The sequence below is a fragment of the Phytophthora sojae genome (assembly GCF_000149755.1).
Source record: "Phytophthora sojae unplaced genomic scaffold PHYSOscaffold_1, whole genome shotgun sequence".
NCBI classification, from domain to species: domain Eukaryota; phylum Oomycota; class Peronosporomycetes; order Peronosporales; family Peronosporaceae; genus Phytophthora; species Phytophthora sojae.
Window position 1 is genome coordinate 4,847,747 of NW_009258115.1, and position 20,618 is coordinate 4,868,364.

The 20,618-nt window shown below is 56.0% G+C and overlaps 9 protein-coding genes across 9 annotated transcripts; 4 read left to right on the forward strand and 5 right to left on the reverse strand.

Annotated features, from left to right (window-relative positions):
* Positions 1–404: 404 nt before the first annotated feature.
* PHYSODRAFT_247631 (hypothetical protein) lies at positions 405–1,071 on the reverse strand (the record flags this gene model as incomplete). Its single annotated transcript, XM_009516874.1, has 4 exons — positions 405–484; positions 558–734; positions 803–881; positions 961–1,071. 4 exons carry the CDS (start codon positions 1,069–1,071, stop codon positions 405–407), a joined length of 447 nt encoding a protein of 148 aa, XP_009515169.1.
* Positions 1,072–1,325: 254 nt separating this feature from the next.
* Positions 1,326–2,528, reverse strand: PHYSODRAFT_476910 (hypothetical protein; the record flags this gene model as incomplete). The annotated part of the gene is made up of 6 exons (XM_009516875.1): positions 1,326–1,415; positions 1,483–1,539; positions 1,624–1,964; positions 2,041–2,275; positions 2,346–2,390; positions 2,478–2,528. The coding sequence occupies 6 exons, from the start codon at positions 2,526–2,528 to the stop codon at positions 1,326–1,328; spliced, it is 819 nt and encodes a 272-aa protein (XP_009515170.1).
* A 708-nt stretch (positions 2,529–3,236) lies between these two features.
* Positions 3,237–4,670, reverse strand: PHYSODRAFT_353449 (hypothetical protein). The gene has a single exon (XM_009516876.1). It carries the CDS (start codon positions 4,330–4,332, stop codon positions 3,580–3,582), a length of 753 nt encoding a protein of 250 aa, XP_009515171.1. The 5' UTR covers positions 4,333–4,670; the 3' UTR covers positions 3,237–3,579.
* Positions 4,671–4,932: 262 nt separating this feature from the next.
* PHYSODRAFT_321612 (hypothetical protein) lies at positions 4,933–8,885 on the reverse strand (the record flags this gene model as incomplete). Its single annotated transcript, XM_009516877.1, has 7 exons — positions 4,933–5,027; positions 5,071–5,416; positions 5,699–5,984; positions 6,734–7,144; positions 7,256–7,566; positions 7,649–8,135; positions 8,224–8,885. The coding sequence occupies 7 exons, from the start codon at positions 8,883–8,885 to the stop codon at positions 4,933–4,935; spliced, it is 2,598 nt and encodes an 865-aa protein (XP_009515172.1).
* A 733-nt stretch (positions 8,886–9,618) lies between these two features.
* Positions 9,619–10,908, forward strand: PHYSODRAFT_247661 (hypothetical protein; the record flags this gene model as incomplete). Its single annotated transcript, XM_009516878.1, has 1 exon — positions 9,619–10,908. The coding sequence occupies one exon, from the start codon at positions 9,619–9,621 to the stop codon at positions 10,906–10,908; it is 1,290 nt and encodes a 429-aa protein (XP_009515173.1).
* A 400-nt stretch (positions 10,909–11,308) lies between these two features.
* On the reverse strand, positions 11,309–13,277 carry PHYSODRAFT_343683 (hypothetical protein; the record flags this gene model as incomplete). Its single annotated transcript, XM_009516879.1, has 9 exons — positions 11,309–11,550; positions 11,636–11,709; positions 11,779–12,022; positions 12,102–12,214; positions 12,289–12,360; positions 12,441–12,588; positions 12,656–12,861; positions 12,940–13,175; positions 13,265–13,277. 9 exons carry the CDS (start codon positions 13,275–13,277, stop codon positions 11,487–11,489), a joined length of 1,170 nt encoding a protein of 389 aa, XP_009515174.1. The 3' UTR covers positions 11,309–11,486.
* A 513-nt stretch (positions 13,278–13,790) lies between these two features.
* Positions 13,791–15,103, forward strand: PHYSODRAFT_470147 (hypothetical protein; the record flags this gene model as incomplete). The annotated part of the gene is made up of 4 exons (XM_009516880.1): positions 13,791–13,920; positions 14,011–14,171; positions 14,253–14,594; positions 14,681–15,103. 4 exons carry the CDS (start codon positions 13,791–13,793, stop codon positions 15,101–15,103), a joined length of 1,056 nt encoding a protein of 351 aa, XP_009515175.1.
* A 141-nt stretch (positions 15,104–15,244) lies between these two features.
* On the forward strand, positions 15,245–17,007 carry PHYSODRAFT_321616 (hypothetical protein; the record flags this gene model as incomplete). Its single annotated transcript, XM_009516881.1, has 4 exons — positions 15,245–15,625; positions 15,678–15,971; positions 16,042–16,383; positions 16,504–17,007. The coding sequence occupies 4 exons, from the start codon at positions 15,245–15,247 to the stop codon at positions 17,005–17,007; spliced, it is 1,521 nt and encodes a 506-aa protein (XP_009515176.1).
* Positions 17,008–18,183: 1,176 nt separating this feature from the next.
* Positions 18,184–20,393, forward strand: PHYSODRAFT_471116 (hypothetical protein; the record flags this gene model as incomplete). The annotated part of the gene is made up of 5 exons (XM_009516882.1): positions 18,184–18,448; positions 18,511–18,593; positions 18,629–19,063; positions 19,142–19,849; positions 19,923–20,393. 5 exons carry the CDS (start codon positions 18,184–18,186, stop codon positions 20,391–20,393), a joined length of 1,962 nt encoding a protein of 653 aa, XP_009515177.1.
* Positions 20,394–20,618: the final 225 nt, after the last annotated feature.

Consider the following 20,618-nt stretch of genomic DNA (forward strand, 5'->3'; position numbering starts at 1 on the left):
ACATAGGGCATGCATATAGAGATACGAAAACGATAAGTAGTAAGTAGTTTTGTCGCGTTCGCAGGCTGCAGCCGCTGCGCTGGTGGTCTCGTGGCCTGCTAATGAATAGAAAAATAAGTCGGCGTTGACGATTCATCAACATGTACAGTCGCCTCAACAGCATATCATTTAGCTTTTCCATTGTTGAAGTTGACTTACTTTGGGACGTTGTCACTTGTATCTCTCTCCTCCGTCCTTAGCGTCGTGCCTGTGGCATGTAGTCTTCTTGTCTGTCGCGATAGTATAAGAGTTCGGGTATCCGAGTATTTTTGCAGCTCTCAGTGTATAACTTGTTGCTCGATCGGAAGCTGGAGAGAAGAGGGACTAACATCACGTTACTGCACTTGCCTACACATATCCACGGCTTATCTCTTGAGCAAAAACTTGAGTGCTAGTCCTGCCACCACCACCGCCCCGACAATGCCCACTCCTACCACGCTGTCTTCTGCTCCAGACAGCAAAAAACAAACCTTCATTAGTCTCCACCTTAACATACAAGCCCCAGCCAGCGTACGGACCTTTTGCGACGACCTCCTTGATCCTCTTGTGTAGTAGCTGCGCCTTCATGTGTGACGGCTCCATCCGGAGCAAACGCTCGCAGTAGCTGCGGCTGGAGCGGTAGTCTCCCAGTCCGCACAGCGTCAGCGCGATCCAGTACAAACTCTCCTTGGGGGCGTAGCCCTGCTCCAGCAGATCTGGTAGTACGAGAGGTCGTTAGCGCTTCAACTTGACTTCAAGCCTTCCAGACTGGAGTGCCCGTTACCTTCGAGCAACCCGATTGCACGGTACTTGTCGTCGCGCTTCCTGCTCTTTGCCAATGCAATGGCATAGCGCAGTTTGACCTGCAACCAGCTCAAATAATTGTTAACGTAATCGAGCAAGTTTGAGGCTGAGATCGTCGGAATTTGTATGAGGCAATACCTGGGGCGACGGCTGCTCCTTCTCCTGCTCCTGCAAATATTCCTCGCGCGCGGCCGCCAGCTCCTCGGGGGAGAACCACTCCACGTCCGTCTTGGCGCCCTTCATGGTCATGGCGCCGGCCTGCGCCTGCCTCCCTGCGCTTGGCGCCCTGGCGGGTCTGCTTCTCTTTGTGCCCGTTTCTTCAACGCTGATGAAAGTGGTGTGGCGCACACGACGGACCGTTATAACATAGCTATTTTGTTTCACAAGTCACAGATCGGACGAGCGTTGAAGTTGAAGCGAAATCTTGATTTGAATTGGTGAACGAGCTGCTGCGGCGGAAATACCTCATAACGTGCTGCAGATACTACCAAGAGGCTGCGTGCTTAGAAAGTATTGGTCACTGGAGCGGGCGACGGGGGGGCCTTGGGAGGAGCGCAGTCCTTGCGGTGTGCCTTCCGCACGTCAAAGAAGAGCTGGATCAAGCAAGATGATACGATTAGCAATGATACAGTGTAGTCTCTAAGGAATATGTAGACGTACGTGGATGTTGAGAAGGTTGATGAAGATGATCCCACTGAACGCCATGAGGAAGTGCAGCTACAAGACGCCAAGACGAATGCAGCACCGTAAGAAGACATGCCAAGACGATCAGGACAAATCAGTCAAGTACTGGGGGCTTACCTGCTGCACAAAGAGGTCTTTAGCTTGGTAAGTCAATACCGCGGCGGCGATGTGCGGTGCAAAGCGGGCTACCACAAATGAACCCCACTGAGCGCTCCAGACCCATCGTAGGAGTGCGGAGTGCCGCACCGTAAAGTTACTCATCGTCAACAGCTTCCGGGCGTGCATGAACACCGAGTGCAGCTCGCAGACAAGGGCCAGCGACAGCAGCGGTACGCCCACAGTCTTGGAGAGTGCGGAGATGTAGCAAATGAGCACCACCACGTGGTGGAGGACGATGCCCGGCGACTTGACGTACAAGCCGTTCAGCATGTAGTCAAACAAGTCGTACGCAAAGTATCCTGGACAAAACAGAAACAGAAGCAATCATCAGCACCGCAGCAAAACTACTCAACACCCAACGAAGCAATACTATACCGGTGGAGACGGCGGTTGCCAGGAACTCGCCCCTCGTCACCGTGTTGACATAGTCGCCATCCAGCGAGTGCGCTGTGAGCAGTGCCGAGATCGCTAGCAGCGACGACAGCGCCGAGTGCAGCATCGACACCGCCGTGTTGCTAAACAGCAACTGGCCGAAGGGTGACAATGCCGGGAACGCTTTCACTTTGGCGGACGCCCGCGGCACAATCTCCACCCGGACCACCGCGAAAGCCTATGACACAAAATCCAACGAACGACGTTCGCATCAAAATTATCAACAGGAAGGACGCAATTCGCCGTACCAGCGAGGAGGCCGCGATGATCCAGAGCCGCGGATCCGTGTACAGCTATCAACATCCACCAGCGCACAACGGTCGAGTTCGTCAGCACTAAAAAGACCAAAACAGAGCCGACTGCCGTCCCAGAGGTCGCACCATGGCGGCGCACATGCTGATCCACGTGACCACAAGCGCTTCGGTCAGCATGGCGTATTGGCAGACACAGTTCGGGCGGGTACTGCGGTCGATTCAGGCGCGGAAGCGGGACTGCGCGCGCTAACTTCTCGTGGCCGGACTAGCGTCGGGTTCTTCGGCGTTCCGACATGGCGCCCGCCTATCAATACCGGTCGGACGCCGCCGCCAATCACAGCGCCGGATGCGCCTATTTCCGCCAATCGTGGCGCTGTTACGACCAGCAGACCGTTGAAGACGATGATGTCACGGACGACTTGACATGCGGACATTTGAGTCAGTAACGTAAATTCCCAAATAATACCCCTTACCCGTATAGTACCCTCTAAAACGTAACCCACTGCGTAGCCCAGGGTTACATGGTTACTTCAATTCAAATATCAAGTATAATTTTGTGGGCTTATTGTCGAAAGCATATTTATGCATGGAATACTGTATAATATACGTAATTTATCAGATTTTGTTTGAAAACGGGAGGGTACTAATAAATAGTGCCCATGGTATTATTCGGTAATTTCCGTTACATTGCGATCGGATCGCCATGACATGCTGCGCTTCTTCGGCTGGAGGTGACGACGAGAACGACTGTAATGCAGAGGAAACGCGATACGATTCCAGTCTATTGATGACTGTATCAGATACTCATCTACTGTCGCCGACTTGCTCACGCCACTACAGCAGGTTGAACTTCTACCATCGAAACTCGAGGCAAGACAGGTTGGACTGTAGACTACACTCTACTCTTGGTTGCTTATGGGGTTGGCAATAAAAACGTTTTTCTTTGTAAAAATGCTACAGGCTGGAGGCGGGGAAATGAAAACGAGGCTGCCGTCAATCCACCGACGCAGTTATACACACATTTTCTCTCTCTCTTCACATCCAGTTGGGGGGAGATTTGGGGCTCTCGTCGCCAGCCAGCGTCGGCGTCGAAGCCTGACCTTCTTGCTTGTGTCGCTTCACGTCACTCTCATTTTTGTGCACTTGGGGGTCGTCTGATAAATTATGATGAGGCGGGACGAGAAGTTTGGTGCTGCTGGCTGGTGACGTGCCACAACAACCGCACTCTCTACTCGTCCTCGCGGCAGATGCGCTGGAAAATCGTCAGGCGCGAAAACTTGGACGTCGCCGACTCGGTGCTGCTGGCCGAGCGCGGCGAGACAGCGTTGAGCGCCTCAGCACTGCAGCTGCTCGTGATGCTGCTGCGCAGGCCGAAGCTGCCCAGGTCGCTGCTCTGGAACGAATAGTCTAGGAACGGGTCGCGGCTCAGGTAGTTGTCGAACTCCGGCTTGGGCGGGGACAGACCAGCTAGCGGGGCCAAAGACATTTGCTGGTTGAAGCCGCCGAACGGCACGGACAGATCGATGGGCTCGAGCATGGTGCCGTACGGGTTCACCAGCAGATCCTTGGACTGGGTCTCCTGATCGTCCGACTCGCTCGCAGTGCTGGACAGGTCGCTGCTGCCGTAGTCCACGAACCGCTGGTCCTCGTCACCCGGGTGCCGGGTGTGGATGAAGCGGCAGCGCGAGCCGTACATGCACTTGCCCGTGGACATGAAGGCCTTGCAGCGCGTGGTCTTGTACTTGGGGTGGCGCAGCACACCGCGCAGCTCTTCCTCTCCGTGCGCGAACTGGCACTTGGATCCGTAGCGGCAGCTGCCGTTTTCCGTGTAGTGCTTGCAGAGCTCGGTCTTGTAGAGGTTGTTGCGGGCGGTCTGCGGCAGGCGTCCGCAGTCGATGATGTCGCCGTTGGCCAGCACGTGCATGCGATTCGGGCTGCCGTAGCTCGGGGTCTCAATGGGGCCCATGTCGGTCATCCGCATGGTTGCTGGAGGCGTCGGCGGGCGGTCCTTGAGTGTGTGTGTGGTGGAGTCAATTAAATTATGCCTGCCGGGTGTGCTGGGGCGAGGCGAGCTGGCGTCCGAAAGAAGAGCGAGCCGGCTGGGTTGATCGGTAAGTAACTCGGTGCACGCGTCCGCGGAGGCGAGAGGAGTCCAGAGGGAGACGCGGAGGGGGGAAGACGACGAGCGCGCGACGCACTGCACGTATCAAAGGCGACAGTCACCGCCGGGTGTGGAGGGAGGGCGAGCGGCGAGGCGCGAGGGCGGGGGCAGGCGGAGCGAGAGCACGGGGAGGGGCTGTCGGTCCCCGATACGAGCGAATTGCGTTGTGACGTGCCGGGCGCTCGTCGCGCTGCACTCGCTGCTCGCTGCTCGCGGCTCCAAGCCGGCCGGCCGGCGAGCGACAGTGATAGAATTTCTCACCAGAGCTGAACCTCGGGTAGAAGCGGCCGGCGCCATCCGCTCGGCAATGTATCAGGATTGACGACGGACTACACGGCGTAAGTGCGCAGCACAACCCTGCCCCTTCTGCCTTATCGGGGCCCACATACAAACAACAAGCCAAAGGGTAGAACACAGACCTTATTCCGGTTGTGCGAGCGAGCCCTCTTCCGCTGCTGTTCGCGGTGAGGACGCGCCGAGGCCCGAAGGTTCCTCACCCTCAGGTCCGCGGGCGCCTGCAGCCCGAGCCTGGTATTATACTCTCGGCGTTAACTCCACATAGAGATTGCTGGATGTGCTGCCATGGAGCTGATCCGGGCTCCACAACTTCAGGAGCTTGTAGCTTTTGCCCCGGGATAGGCACACGCGAGCGACAGCCTCGGCCCGCATTGCAGCGCGGCGCGCTTGGTGCGCGCGGAGCAGGGATGGGGCTCAGCGGCGCACAAACGCTGCTGCGGCCATCATCGATGCCCGAGCTCCACCCTCCATCTGGCGCGCTCGGGCTCGCGCTCTGCTGCCGGCTGGGCCCGTTTCTTGCTGGTTGCAGTTCAATCGACACTCGAGCGAGAGCTCTCGAGGCGAGACTCTCCGTGTTGTGAGCGCGCTGCTGCTGCTGGCGTCGCCGCTGCCGCAGCGCCAGTAGCAGCAGAAGGGCAAACAGAACAGTAAAACTTGGCAAAGCAGTCGCCTGTCGCGTTGAGGGCGCGGACGGTCAACTCACGGCGGCATTCAGAAGATGTCAAGCACCATCCGTGCACCAAGATCCGATCGACGGGCTCGACGATCGATCTCCGAGAGAACGGAGCTGAACAGGCTGGGGCCTGTCGGGGCGAAATGCGTGGGCCGGATGGAGTGTCGATTGCCAGCGCGGCACGTGCGTCCTCCGAACAGATGGCGCGAGGCTTACTTGGCCGTTGCGTTCCGACGTCCGCGGCTGGATCGCAGGAGCTGTCGGTGCGGACAGCTTCTTCCTGGCAAGGTTGAGGCCACTATTGCCGTCGCCGCCGCCGCCGCTGTATTTTTCCGCTGCGGAGACTTGTCTGTCTGCACCGAGCCAGGTGCACCGAAAACGCGACCGCCGCGAGCGGATGACGATGATTTTTTGCTGCTGGCTATCGCTGCGGCTGTCGCGAAGTTGACACTCGCTCCTCAGTCTCTGACCGCCGGCTTCAACCAGCGCGGTCTTAGTCGCGCTGGCCAAGCCGTCAGACGCTGTCGATGTCGTTTGCATCCCGCAAGCCGCTCGTGATAGGCGTGACGAGGCAAACGCGGGCGTAGCAGGAGCGAGCGCAACGATCGCGACTGGCGCTGCGGCTGATCAAGAGCGCTCGCTCGCTCGCTCGCGCGCTCCGTAGCTCTCGCCCGAGCTGTGCCCCCCTCGCCGCCGAGCCCGGCAACGCAACACAAAATCCGCCACGCTATCGGATAGAGATCGCGGCGCGGCCGTAGAAGAGCGCATTCCCTCTAGCGTTAGGAATATCCGCCGATCGCTGCAGTGGCGGGCACGCCAGCTCCGGCATGAGCCGACAGGAGATTAGCTCCAGCTGCCCCAAGGTGCACCGCACCGCATGGCAGGCTTGCCTGCCTGCATCTTCAACGCCAGCAGCACGGGATCAACTCGGTTGTACCGTACGACTCGACGGGTATCTTTGCCTCGATGATCGCAACCTTCGGAGACCGAGTCAACGCGACGGCAGCGAAGACAACTGGACGACGACACCCCGCCACGACGACACGGCGTCCATCTCAATGCGCGAAGCGCCGCAGGCAGAACCAGGACAACGGAGCACTGCCGAACGACGTGTTTCTGCCTCGGTCGGATCGAGCCGCGCCCATGCAATCGTAAGATAAGGATGACAGCAAAACCAACTCGTTCGTGGATTCTGTCTGCTTGCTGCATCTGATATCGACTACACGGCGCTAGCTCTATACAATGCGTCACGGGGCCGCCGCCGCGGTCTCCGCGGACTTCTCGACGAGGTCCCAGTAGTGCACGACGTTCTTGGCCTCCATGACCTTCCGCGCCGTCACCGTCGTCCGGCACTCCTGGAAGCGGAAGTTGTTGAACGCCTTACGGGCCACCACGCCCTGCCACACGAGCAGGCACCCGTTGCCGCGCTTGGCAGCGTCCTCGTCCTCGCTGTCCGACTCCTGTTCGGCCTCGCGAGCCCCGAGCCAGTCGATGCGCCGCATCATCAGCTTCGTGTACTGCTTGATGGCCTTCCTTCCGCCTTCCACCACCACCATGTTGATATTGCTGTCCTTGCAGATCAGCACGCCGCCAGTGAGATGGTACTGCTGCGCATTGACATCGACCTTGAATCGATGTTGCGGGTTCGAGAGATCCGGCACCCTTTTTCAGTAGTAGAAATTGAACCGGGTCAGTCGGCATGACACAATACGCCGAGGAACTGGTGGGCCCCAATGAGGTCGTGGAGAAATAGCAATAGCATAGAGCACGTACTTGAAGAGCGCCACGTGAATGTCTCCGGCGGCGTCCTCCTTGATCTTGCGCAGTTTCTTCTCGCGACGCTCCTCGGGTGTGAGCTTGCGCGCGAGATTCCGCATTTCGTGGTTCTTCTCGCGCTGCGCAATCTGCTCCCGAACCTTGCGCTCAATCGCCGACGGATCCGCCACGGCTTGCTCAGACAGCACACGCATCATGTTTGACAGCTTCACCTTGGGCTCTGGAGGCGGAAGCAATCCTAGCGCGATCTTGTCCTGTTTCTCCTTCTCGCGATCAGCACGGTTCTGCCGGCGGATCTTCTTGCGCTCCTGTAAGGATCAAGATATCAACAGTAAGGAGAATGTTAGCACTTGCACTTACCACGCGCGTGGATTACACGCGACAACGTACAGCAGCAGTGAGCAGCAGTGGCACAGCCACCGGTTTGTCGTCTTGCTTCACAATCAGATTGAGCCGAGCCGGGTGTTCGATGACGTGAGCAGTGCCGCAGCACTTGAGCTTCATGTCAGTGTAGGCTACCGTCGATTCGGGATCTTCCTTGCGAACCTTCGCCTTGATAAAGCCGAATTTGTCCACCATCGAACGCTTGTCCTTCGGAAGGTACTCCACATCCCACCACTCCACGTCGGGTGTAGACATCTCTGGCTTGGGTGGAACTTCGACGCTGTCGACTTCCATTCTGCTAGCTTTCTCGTCATCCTCGGGTGTCGGCTCGGCAGACTCGTCGATGGGCACAATCGATTCCTTCTGGTACCCGCGCGGGTTGCGTCCCGACGTGAATCCAGCCATCATCTTCTTGGCATCGCGAGCGCGTACCTGCTCCGCCTGCTTAACATACGTGCCTTGGGCGACAAAGTTAAAGGTCTTGCGGGCGCGCCTGCAGTTTAACACAATCCAAACCACATGTCAGCAGCCCCACCTTCAAGAAGATACGTTTTCCTACTCCACTTCAACTCGTCACGTACGTTTCTCTCTTGGTGACCTTCAGCCTGGGATCCACAGCTTCCAGCTTGTCCTCCTCGCCCACTGTGAGATGTGACAGGTACGGGTTTTGGTTCTTCTTAACTGCGTCGCTGCCTCTTGCTCCCGCTTGATTGGCCTTGAGCGTCGCTACAGGCGCCACCGTCGGCTTCTCGGCGACTACATTACCCGCGGCGTCGATCTCCCGTCCCTGTTCATCCAGCAGCAACGGCGCCGGCATGAACGTTCCGCTGCCAACGCCTGCAGCCTGTGCTGCGGCGGTCGCAGCAGCTGCAGCAGCAGGACCAGGCTTCCGCAGCAGCGCCTTGATGTGGCTCATTTGGCTCTGCACCGACTTGTAGATCTGGTCCGTCCTGCGCTTCTTCTCCTGATCGATGCGGCGCAGCTCCTCCGGGTCCAGATGCGCCGGTGTGGCGCTCGCAGCGGCTGCTGGGACGGAAAACGCGGCGGCGGCGGCCGCGGACCCGGGGATGGCGCGCGATATCTTGGCCGCTGCAGCACGCGCCAGGGCCGCGGGGTCCAGCGCGGGGGTAGATCCATTGCTTCCGACGGCTGCGCGCTTCGCCGCGGGCGCGGCGGCGTCTGCCGGTGCATCGCTGAACCTGCTCTTCCGCTTGCGGCGCGGCGCCTCGGCGTGCGGCTCCATGTCTTGGTGGGGAAATATGGTGGCCCCTCTGCTTTGGAATTTGTTCTCACATACGTTCCGGTCTCATAAACTTACACAAGGGTTGTCGGGTTCTCCACGGCCCACCCCCGTTTAATTGTATCGGGGCTGGCCACAATTCGTGAAGAACCCGGGTTCTATGGGGATTGTCTCTCCTCCGAGTCATATATTATACATCGGGGTGATTCTGCCCAAATGGTCAAAGTCCATCATGGCTTCTCCGCTTGCATTCTAGATAACATTTGGCGCATAAGATCTAACGGGTATTTCGGTGACACAGCACTATTCTATCTCACAGTGCTGGGGAGAGAAAAAAAGCCAGCGCAACCGCTATGAAGTGGGACAGTTCGTGTGGGCGGTACATTGCGGGCCTCAGAGCCTCGTTCTTGTCGGTTTCGATGGGCCGGAAAATGCTGTTCGCGAGGTTCATATGGTCCGGTGCTCTTGAAGCTGTCAATCTATTTCGGCGATGCATGTGTTTCCGGAATCCTCGTTCCAAACAGTATTTGTACCGTTTACCCGTATAACCCGATCGACGGTTATGTATCATTTCTGAACTTAAATGTATTCTCGCCTCTTCACATTGAAGCCCGCCGCCCCAGGGCCGAATAAAGCCCCACACAAGAGAAAAGAAACCGCACACGGCAAGCCCCAATACGAGCCGGATCCCTCAGCGCGCGCCACGAGCGACACGAGTAGCACGCAGCGCCGCCCCATGACGTCCAAGACGTCCAAGAAGAAGCCGAGCCTGGCCGAGGTGATGGACGAGCTGCAGAGCCGCTTCCTGGTGAACCTGCCCGAGTCGGAGCTGGCCTCGAGCGAGCGCCTCTTCTTCCAGATCGAGCAGTGCTACTGGTTCTACGAGGACTTCTACGCCGACCAGTACGCGCACCTGCAGCACGTCAAGCTCAACGACTTCGCGCGGCAGATGTTCGCGCACTGCCCGCTGCTGCGGCCGCTCGCGCACCGCTGCGACGAGCTGTTCCAGGACTTCAAGACGTACCAGCGCCAGGTGCCCGTGGTGGGCTGCATCCTGCTCAACTCGGCGCGCACCAAGCTGGTGCTGGTGCGCAACTGGAAGGGCACGAGCTGGACCTTCCCGCGCGGCAAGGTGAACGAGGGCGAGTCGGACCTGGACTGCGCGCGGCGAGAGGTCTTCGAGGAGTGCGGCTACGACGTGGGCGACAGCCTCGCGCCCAAGCAGTACCTGGAGTTCGTGGCCAACGACCAGCGCATGCGCATGTACATGTGCCCGGACGTGCCCGAGGAATACGCGTTCGCGCCGCAGACCCGCAAGGAGATCAGTACCATCAAGTGGTTCACGTTCGACGCGCTGCCCAAGAAGACGTGGAGTGTCATGCCCTTCATGTCGAGATTGAAGCGGTGGGTCAAGGGCCACAAGGCCACCAAGAAGAAGAGCAGCAACGCTGCTACCAACAGCACAGGCCGTGCAGCTTCAGCGCCGCGGAATCGTCCGCTGACGTTGATCACGAATGGCGCGGCTCAGCAGAGCTCGGAGGGCAGCGGGGGAAAGAAGAAGACCGGCCAGGAGGAGCGGTCAGTTTCCACGCCGCACAACGACAGACCAACCTCGAACGGATCCAGGAAAGCCAACCGCGGCCACTTCGGCACGGAGTTTGACACAGCCACGTCGTACGACGGGCTGAATGACGAGACGTTCGGCAACGTCAAGACGGGCTTCAGCGTGGAAGAGATGTTCAGCGTGAACGAGCGCCTCACGGGGCAGAAGTTTGAGTACGATGGCAACCCGCACGACTTCGGCAAGCAGGCGTCGCGACCAACTGCAACGAGAGCAGCCGCTCCACTATTTAACCCAACGGGCCCGACCCCGGTGCAGATTCTTACGCGGCCTTCGTCAGCGCCGCTGAAGCGCGTTGAAGAGGAGACGTGTCCGTCGCCCAGTCCGCCTCGCCAGTCAACAGGCTCGTCACCGTTCGGGTCCTTCCAGTTTGACGCCGTGGATATCATGGCCGTCGTGACGTAACTTGAGAGTGGCGTCGACGCCTGGATTGGAGGAACGTGCTTGCCAGGCAGGGGTGAGGTGACTGACAAGGACAGCGCGACTGCTAACTATCGTGCTTCGTGCTCCCATAAGGCAGGAGTGCGAGTGTCCTGTCCCCCTATAAGTGCCCCGCCCCTCACCGCACTCAGGCGAACCGTCCTCCGTTCGGGTGTCATTTCGTATTTGCATATTGTTTTCTAGTTTTGTACCATAGTAAAGCTGCTGGTCGCCCCAGTGCTCACAGAAGAGGGAGGAGCATGCGGGAGGTGAGTCGCTAGGTGTTTTTGAACACCGCCCAGTTTGATAGGAAATCATGTCGCGAACCTGTACTGACGAAGCAGTGTACACAAGGCAGCTCTGGTGCTGAAGATCACAGGCAAGTGGAAACACAAGAGCTTTTATCGAGAGCTGCGCGCCAAATTCGAGAGCAACGCGGCTTCGGTCATTATCAGAATCTCTTACACACGGGAAGCAGCTAGCGACCGACGTCAAGTTCCTACAGGATTTTTACCTGGCTGGTGCTTGATGGAAGCTGTTGCGACTTCGTTCGACCGCAAAATCTACTCGCCGGGCGCGGTAGTGTACGAAATCCAGCACACAAGGATGAGCTGTAAGCATGACACGCTACAATTTTCAAGCAGACAAGTAACCACAAAAGTAATGGTGAGAACAGCACTCGGCATATAGGATGGATAAGAGTTGTCCTTACCCAAAGAGCAGGTAGTTTCGGAAGAGGCGGTTTTCGGGAGTAGGCTCCGCTACGCTTCCCTTCATGCAGTTGAGCTGTCACACCACAAAATCGTTAGGACTCCAAGATACAGACAGATCGACTGGGAGTTCAGCACGACTCACCGTGAAATAGGAGACAGCCACGCCGGTGTACAGGAGCGACACGTAGTATGCAATGGAGCCGAGCAGCTGAAAGACGACCGTGTTGATCACCAGCGGGATGTACTTGTAGCCGGAAAAGGATACCAGGTCCAGGAACGAGATGGAGCTGTTCAGCACGTAGAGGCAGGCAGCCAGCACTCCGATCTCGATCAACTGCATCACAAGGCAGTAACTCGCGTCCTTGGTGATCACGTCTGGGCTAAACCTGTGGCAAAAGTATCGTTAGCAAACGCACCCTTTTTCTCAAATCCAACGAGTGCAAATAATCTAGCGCTGCAACGTACTGGTTCGAAGTGCCCTTGGAGTAGCCCACGATCAAAATGTACGTGAGAAAGCCCATGAGCGGAATGTACAGATCAGGTGCATTGCAGTCGCGAGTTGGGGGAGCGTATTGCATCTGATAAATACACAGACAGCAACAAGTTCGTAAGAAGTAGTCACAACAGCAGGATTCCCCTCCACTGTACTCACCGGCTTGGACTCGTCTTGTTCACCGTTCCCCATACGGCGCCAGTTCTTGTGTCGGAAGGGGAGCAACAAGATCTACACAATCGAAACCACGGTACAATTCCCTCTATCAGACACAAAATGTTAATATAACAACCTGTCCAAGCCCTTCGTACCTTGAGACGGCTCTTCACGTAGGAGTTGTTGACGGTGAAGTAGTACTTCAGACTTCCCCACACGCCATAGGCGCCCGGCAGATACATTTCCGACTGCTTCTGCAGGAAATCCTGCGCGCTGTTCATCGCCAATCCTGCCATTGGGTTGCTGCACACATGATGAAAAACATTAATTCCATCACTTGCGTCACCCATTGTAAAAGCTAGCTGCTCACCTGGAGAACTGGTTAATGAAGTCAGGCTGCTGTGCCTGTTGCATGTGCGGCCGCGGGTTGCTGTTCGGCGGGGTTTGCTGCGGCGCGTTTTGCCCGTACCCACCGAAGTTGTTGCCGTGCGTCGGATGGCGGTGCTGGAAGCCCGCGGGCGCCGACTGGAACTGCTGCTGCGCAGGCGGCATCGCATTCATCCCTGGCTGGTGGAACTGAATAATGGATACAGCATAGAGTTGTCCGTCAGCATACCTGCATGGGTCCTAAACATTCTTCCACTGTGCACTCACGTCCTGCGAGAAGGCGGGCGTGGCCTGCCCGCTATAGAATCCTGCATCCTGCACAGGAGCCTGATTCTGGGCCTGCGGAGCGGCTGCCGGCTTCTGGTAGAACTGGTGCGCGGGTCCGCGCTGAGGCGCGCGCTGCTGGCCCACAGCAGGCTGCGACGGGAACTGCGGCGCGTTGCCGAAGCCTGGCGTCGAGCTGAACTGCGGCCGCTGGCGATTGTTCGGGTTCTGGAACGAGCCTGCGGGTAAGAGGGAAGTCAGGGACGGTGGTGGCACGCAGGCGGCGGCTCTAAGCTGCACACAGGGAGAGGCGCTGGCGGTGCAGTACCTGGTTGAGCCATGGGCGTCTTCCTCTCAAGTGCACGACGTGGCACAAGAGCGTTAGTGATGTGGTGCACACTGAGGAACTATGAAAGAGCATTCAATTTTGGTCAGACACAAAATGTCTGCAGGACCAAATAGGACTAAATGTTCGGTTGAACTTGTGAACGCCACTTTTTCAGTCGATGGACTTCCTGGCCGACGACGCGGATGCGTTCGCGGCTGTGCTGAGCTTCGTGGACACCTTTAGCGCTGATGATTCCTCTGCTGAGACTGATTTGGTTGATGCTGCGGCGGTGGGGGAGCTGCTGAGAGGCGACGAGCTGGACATGCCGCTGATTGAGGATATGCAGCTTCAAGGGGACGCGGAAGTAAGTACCGCGGCTGCTGCTATTACCACGGAGAGCAATCCACCATTACGTCGGTCTTCAAGACTGGCCGGCAAAGCAAGCTGCAGCAATGATGGTATTGTCGCGGTGGCCCCAGAACCTCTGCGTTCCAGCCGTCGAGCGGCCACCAACGCCAAGAAGAAAATGTTGCGCAAAGCTGGAGTCTACGGAGACCCCAATCGCGCTCACAACGAACGCAAGTTGGAGATTACCTACCTGCGAGAGAAGGTGGGTCAGTTGGAGACAGAGCTACATTCTCTGCAGGAGCACTCCAGTCCCACAGCGGGTACAAAAAGCATCGAAGAGCGATGTGATTCTCAAGCAACAACGGTCTCTGCTGATGAAGCTTCGAGTGAGAGCCAAGTATCGTCCACGCCAAGTGCATGGGGGGAATTTGCTGCTCGTGAAAAAAGCAAACGAGAAGAATCGGAGCGCGAGAACGTCCGACTGAAACTAATACTGGCGAGTCAGATTAAAGTGGCAAAAAGTTTGGAGGCCATACTGTTGAAGCGAGCTCAGCAGCAGGTAGACAACGCCCATCTCTTGCAAACCATTTCTTTACTTTGTCTTCAGAGGTTAACCGACTTTTGTGCTTTGGCTGTACAGATTGCCGAGTGCTCTGCGTCAATCCAGAGATCAGTTGATGTAGCATGCCCTTCAGGCCGCACGTTGGACTTCCGCGCCGATGCCTCAGATTTCCAGGAGCTTTTGGAGTATCTCAATGCTACTTATCGCGAAGTCGATTCGGTGCTGGCCAGCAATGGTCTCGCTTGGATGGAGACGACGCAGCAAGACGTGCAAATGCGCGAAGGGGTCGGTGGCATGTACCTGGAAGTGTTTTCGAACAAAATCATGCCTTTCGGACTGCATGCCACCGCAGAGGCGACGTGGAACTATTTCAAGGGCTCGAAGAAGCACCGAGGCACATTGTACGCGAAGGCTGCTCAGGTATAGAAGGTCTGATGACTACTGTCTGATGCGGGTGTGACTGACAACCGTGGGTGACGTTGATGCTATTGTGTGCTATGATTCAGAACCTCGACACGCCTTACACGATCATCGAGCACTTTTCCAAGGAGCTGGTCGCCGGCAACTCAAGCACCGACGTTCGCATCAAGCAAATTGTGCGTCGCTACGTGGAGGCCGATCGCGAAGTCGTCGTATGGGTGGCGTCCATTGAGCCCGTTGATATGACGCAAAAACCCTTCGGTGGATTCAAGTCTCGTCACCGGAACTACGCAGTCATCAAGCGTGCGAGGGCCTCGACACCTCAGCACGAGCTTTCGTTGCTGCAACTCGTCTCTCATGGCATGCTCGACACACAGGCAGGCACCATGTACGACCCCAAATACGTCAGAGCACTCACCGACTTCCTGCTGAACGATGCGGCTCGCAACATCAAGGCTGACCAGCAGCTCATCGAAAATGTCCTCATGGACCAGATGCTGCGGCCCTGACAAAAACTGTCCACATTTTGTCCAGTTTTTTTAAAACACACATGCTACCAAATATTTTACCCAAATTGGAATAATACCCTTTTGGGGCGGTAGAGTTGACCCAAAATGGAAAATGCTGACTCATTTTTGGCGGTAGGGCCCATGGCGTTCCTCGCGGAAGATGAGGATGCCATGCGCGCGTTTGAGGCCGCGCTGAGCTTCGTGGACGGCTTTTCCGGCGACGAAAACACGCCAGAGTTTACTGCACTGAACAAGACAGCAGAGGCGCTATCTCCGGTCGCGAATGGATTGGAATTGCCGTCAAACGCCGCTGCAGACCACGAAAGCGATGCTCATTCGGCCGGACCTGTAGCAACTGTGAATTCCGTTGTTGACGCTACGATTCAAGGGCCCCGGTACACTTCAGCAGTGCCCAATATCTCGAGAGCCTCTGGGACGGCTGCCCGCCCGGTGTCCGAAGTCGTGAAGGCGAGACATCGAGCAGCGGATAATGCCAGGAAGCGGATGCTGCGGAAGGCTGGAGTCTATGCATGCTCGCAACGAACGGAAGCTCGAGATTGCATATTTACGCGAGAAGGTCGGGCAGTTGGAGATGGAGCTGCGTAGTCTACAGGAACGGCCGGGTCAGACAACCTCAGAGGTGACGGAGGCTCTAGACGAGAGTGAGGCGAATGGGGGTGGTAGCAGCACCTGCAAGAGCTCCAAAGATGCTCAAGTCGCAAGTATTTGGGAGGGCTTTGCAGCTCGCCAGAAAAACCGAAGAGAGAAGGCAGAGAAAGAAAATGTGCGGCTGAAGCTCGTCCTTGAAGGCCAGATTAAAGTGGCCAAGAGTTTAGAGAACTTACTGCTCAAGCGCGCTCAGCAGCAGGTATGTGGTATTCACGCTTTTCGCGTTCGCCTTCGTCGTATATTAATTCACTCATTATATTGCATGCTAGATTGCCGAGTGTTCTTCTTCGATCCGCAGACCGGGCGACATTTTGTGCCCCTCTGGCCGCACTTTAGATTTCCGTGCGGATGCCGCAGACTTTCAGGAGCTACTGGAGTATCTTGACGTTGCATACAGCGAGGTAGACGCGGTGCTAGCTGGCAACGGTCTCGACACAATGAAAATGACGCAGCAAGACCTGCATATGCGCGAAGGCGTGAATGGCATGTATCTCGAGGTGTTTTCCAACAAGGTGATGCCCTTTGGACTGCATGCCACTGCGGAGGCCACGTGGAACTATTTCAAGGGCTCAGAAAAGCATCGTGGGAACCTGTACGCGAAAGCAGCACAGGTATGACCACTACGCAGGCTTACTTGGAAGTAAATGTGCTCTAACGACTGACATTTTGCCACCGTTATGATTTTGCAGAATCTCGACACGCCATTCACGATCATTGAGCATTTCTCTTAGGAGCTGTTTGCAGGCAATTCAAGCACCGACGTCCGCGTGAAACAAATCATCCGCCGCTACGTCGAAGCTGACCGAGAACTCGTTGTCTGGGTCGCAACGATCGCACCAATCGAGATTAAACGCAAAGCGTTCGCTGGGTTGATCTCCCACCACCGCAACTACGCTGTGATCAAGCGAGCGAAGGCCTCTACCCCCGATCAAGAACTGTCGCTTTTGCAGTTGGTTGCGCACGTGACGCTCGATACGAAAGAGGGAACCATCTACGACCCCAAGTACATTCGAGTGCTCACCGACTTCCTGCTGAGCAACGCGGCAGGCAACATCAAGGCCGACCAGGAGCTCGCGACTGTTCGTCGAGTGTGCAGTTGCTCTGGCACCGTCCGTGTACTGCTGCACGGTGATCTGCGTTCCCACCTCATTGTTCTTCTTGGAGAAGTTGCTCAGCAGGATGCCGTTTACCCGCCGGAACACCCACTTCGGCGGTGCTATTATGAATCCCGTTGAGTAGAGGGCTGGCGGTCCAATTAGACTGGATTAATATATTGGTCTGTGCAAGCCCACAATTGACCGGATACTGCTTGCCCGGCGATCGTTTCTCGTCTCGAACAACTAGACGGTCATCGTGGCGTGCTTGGTCATGGGGTTTCTTCTTCCGGCCTTTATTAGGTGTCTCGGCGCGTGTCGTGGTTGGTAGTTGCTTGTCAAGCGTTGGAAGTCGATGCTGGGCGTCTGGTGAAGTTGGCTTCTGCTCGTTGGGCGCAACGGGAGGTGAGGTGACTGGTTGGCTATCAGTGGGCGTGGCGACGGCCGATCCTAGGGCGAGTTGGTGCTTGGTGACCGTGATGAAGTCGGGCCGTTCGTCAGAAGTGGTCGTATTCGTTTGATATTGCAAGACACACCCTTCACAGGTCTCATCAACAAGTGAAGCTCAACGTGTTTTTATTTCATATTTTCATGATAAGTTCTCCACCATTTGATTGATTTGGGTTTAATATACTCTGGTAGTCGAATAATGAAAGCGAGTTAACATATTTCAAATTCTCTATTTTTCTTCGAATTTGAAGGGTGTTTAAATTTTTAGTGTGGTAGTATGACAAAGCTACTCTCAACTAATCCCGATTTTATCTAATGAAACACCCAATCCACCAGCTCTCTGTCTATTCTTAATTTATCTTACAAAACGCCAGGGCTTTTTGCTCAAAATAAGTAACGAACGAGATGTGCGTAACCACTACATTTTTTCTATAGATCTTCCCAAACGAAACACCCGACCCTTCGCTATCAACTAGATTTCTACGAAACCCCTCCAGGTAGTGCGTTGTGTCCGAGGCCTCGCATTCCTTATTATTCAACTCGCAGTCTCTAAGTCGCCCCCCCCCTCAGTTCTTCGCTTCTGCGCTGGTTTTTCTAACCATGGCGGACAGTGCTGATGATGTCAACAGCGACGACAACAGCTTAGAGATCAGCAGCCTAGGTTCTTCCAGTTCAGAGAGCGACTCGGCCGACACAAGTACACCAGCGCATGACTTTTTGCAACTCGGGACGTACACAACTCGCCGACAAGCCAAGTCGCAGATGGCTGTACTCTGCGGCGGAAGATTTCGGTACCAGTACAACTACACCACAGCTACCGGGGGTGTAACTGTGTTTTACTGCGGTTCTCATGTTGCCTGTCCGTGTATGGCTCGGATCACCCACGAGAACGGTGCCTACAAATTGTCCATGGCCGGTACGCACACGATGGAAGACTCTGAAGAAACCCTCACGGGCATCGACGGCATTTTTCAGCCTGAGGTCGACAATATTCTAGAAGGCGGTGCTGGACCAGAGGGATGCCTGACTATCCTGCGCAATCGATACGCTGACCGCCCCGAGATGTTGGATAGACTCCCCTCGCGATCGATGTTGAAGTCTAGAAAACAGTACATCAGCCGCGAAGATCGAGGTAATTTTTTTTATTTGCTTGTTTAACACGTGTTATTAACGTCATTTTGCCGAATGTAACAGCGGATGCTATCTCCAACTACGCCGAGCTTGCCATGTGGGCGGGGCCTCGCGAATGCACTACGCGCGACCATTCTTCGGCCATAGTGAGGTGTACGACGCAGCACACGATCTAGTCGAGTTCAAGGCAAGGCCGGCCGATTTCCTCTACGAGCTGATCGTTCTGAAGTGTTTCACGTACGGTGACAATGACGAGGAAATGGGTGTTGTCGTGACTACACGTACTCTGCTACGGAACGTCGTCGGGGCTGTCAACGGACAAAGCGATCACGGCGTCGTCGCAGCAGCTGATGGCACGTACAAACTACACAGAGGTGGCTGGACACTCGTGGACTTCGGCTCGTATGCTTTGCACCACGCACGCGGGGCGTTTCAGCACAAATTCATCCCCTGTGCGAACATGTTTGTCCGATCTGAGACTACGGAGACATACCAGGCTCTGTATGCAACTATCCGGTCAGCAGTGCAAACCTTCTTCAACATCGATTTGCAGATTGCCTTTGGATCACTGGACCACTCAGACGCAATCACCAGCGCGTTTACTGTAGATTGGCCGGTGATTTTACTATTGAATTGCTGGCCTCACTTCGTCCGCAAGGCCAATGAGAAAGGGCGCAGTATGCTGAACCACGAGGCTGCCTGGGAAAACGTCGTTCTACCTTCACTGAACTGGCTCCATAAAGCTCGAACGACCAAACAGTTCATTGCTTTAGCCGCGGTGGTCACGCGGCAAATCCGTGTCGACAACGAGGCGCCATACGAGGCGTGGCTGCCCGAGGAATATCTTGCAGAACGATGGCGCGCTTGGTTTGTGACGTGCAGTGGGTGCCCGGGCATTGTACCGAACCAGAATCCTATCGAGGCGTACCACAAGACGATCAAAACCGCGAATGTCCTATCTCTACGAGCCTCTACCGCCTATGTCCTCAACCAATCTTTACCCAGAATCCTGTCAAGCGCATCAGCCAACAGCATCGTCGGTCTTCCAATCACCACTTTCTGCACTGGGCCCATCCCACCCGAAATGGTGGCGGCGGCGGCACAACTGCTGAGCCAAAGCGAAAATCACCGCGTCGTGTTCAAGCCTCGGGCGCAGCGCAGAGAGAAGGAAGCGGTTGTGTTCAACGCAAAGGCGTACGTCGTCGGAAACACGAATCTCAACGGCGTCGCTGTCACTCAAAAGCGAGTGCAGACGTTTTTAAAGTCGCTGGGGGGAGTGCTCAAGCCAAATGCCCAAGTGAGCACCATTTCGATCGACTATTTGTCGCTCCACAAGGTTGCCGTCCTGGAAACTACGCCGTATCAACACAACTGGGAGTCACCAAACTGGTCCATGGAAGAGGTACGCAGTATATACATGTTTTGGCTCATACTATCGATATGTACTAACGACGTATCTCTTATATTGTCTATAGATCCGTGCAGTTCGTAACAGATACCGATGCGATTGCAAAGCACACTACTCGTCTGGTTGGATCTGTAGCCATGTGCTGGGCGCATTAGCGATTCTGGACAATTTCGACTTAGGCCGCATGCTTAAGCGCCTGCCAGCTCGACGACCACCCGGCAGACCACGCAAAAGTCCACGCGCCCTACAGAAGGATGGTGAGGCGTATTTTTCGGCAGTGCGTCTTCAGCGAGAGCTGCCGAAGCGCCCCGCGATGGCTCTGAACTGGCAGTGCAGTGTGGAGTTCAAGGAAACTGTCGACGGTGTGGTGTCCTACGAAAACTACAAAGGTAAGGTGCGCTCCTGGAGTAATCGGGCTGGTGTCTACCACTGGAAGGTAGAGTTTGAGAACGGAGTCATCAAGCAGCTGAAAGCGCAGGAGCTGGCGAAGGCGCTAGAGTACGCTGACTCTACTGGTATTGCTGTTGCTGGGCCGTGAAGAGCTGGCCACCCTAGCAAACACGCCATGAGATGCAAAGATCAGTGTAACAACACTTCATTCATACTTACACAATACACGTATGCATTCTGCAGGAAATGGTGTTAAGCGCATCCATGTTCAACCGGCCGGTATGACCGCATGGCATCTACAATGCCCAGGGGTATTCATGTAAGCGTGAAGTTCGTCCTTCACACATGCTATTCATCCGTTTGAGAACCCCGC

Excerpts from the sequence above, each read along its gene's own strand:
- PHYSODRAFT_353449 (XM_009516876.1), bottom strand. The coding sequence starts at position 4,332 with ATGCGGATGACCGACATGGGCCCCATTGAGACCCCGAGCTACGGCAGC.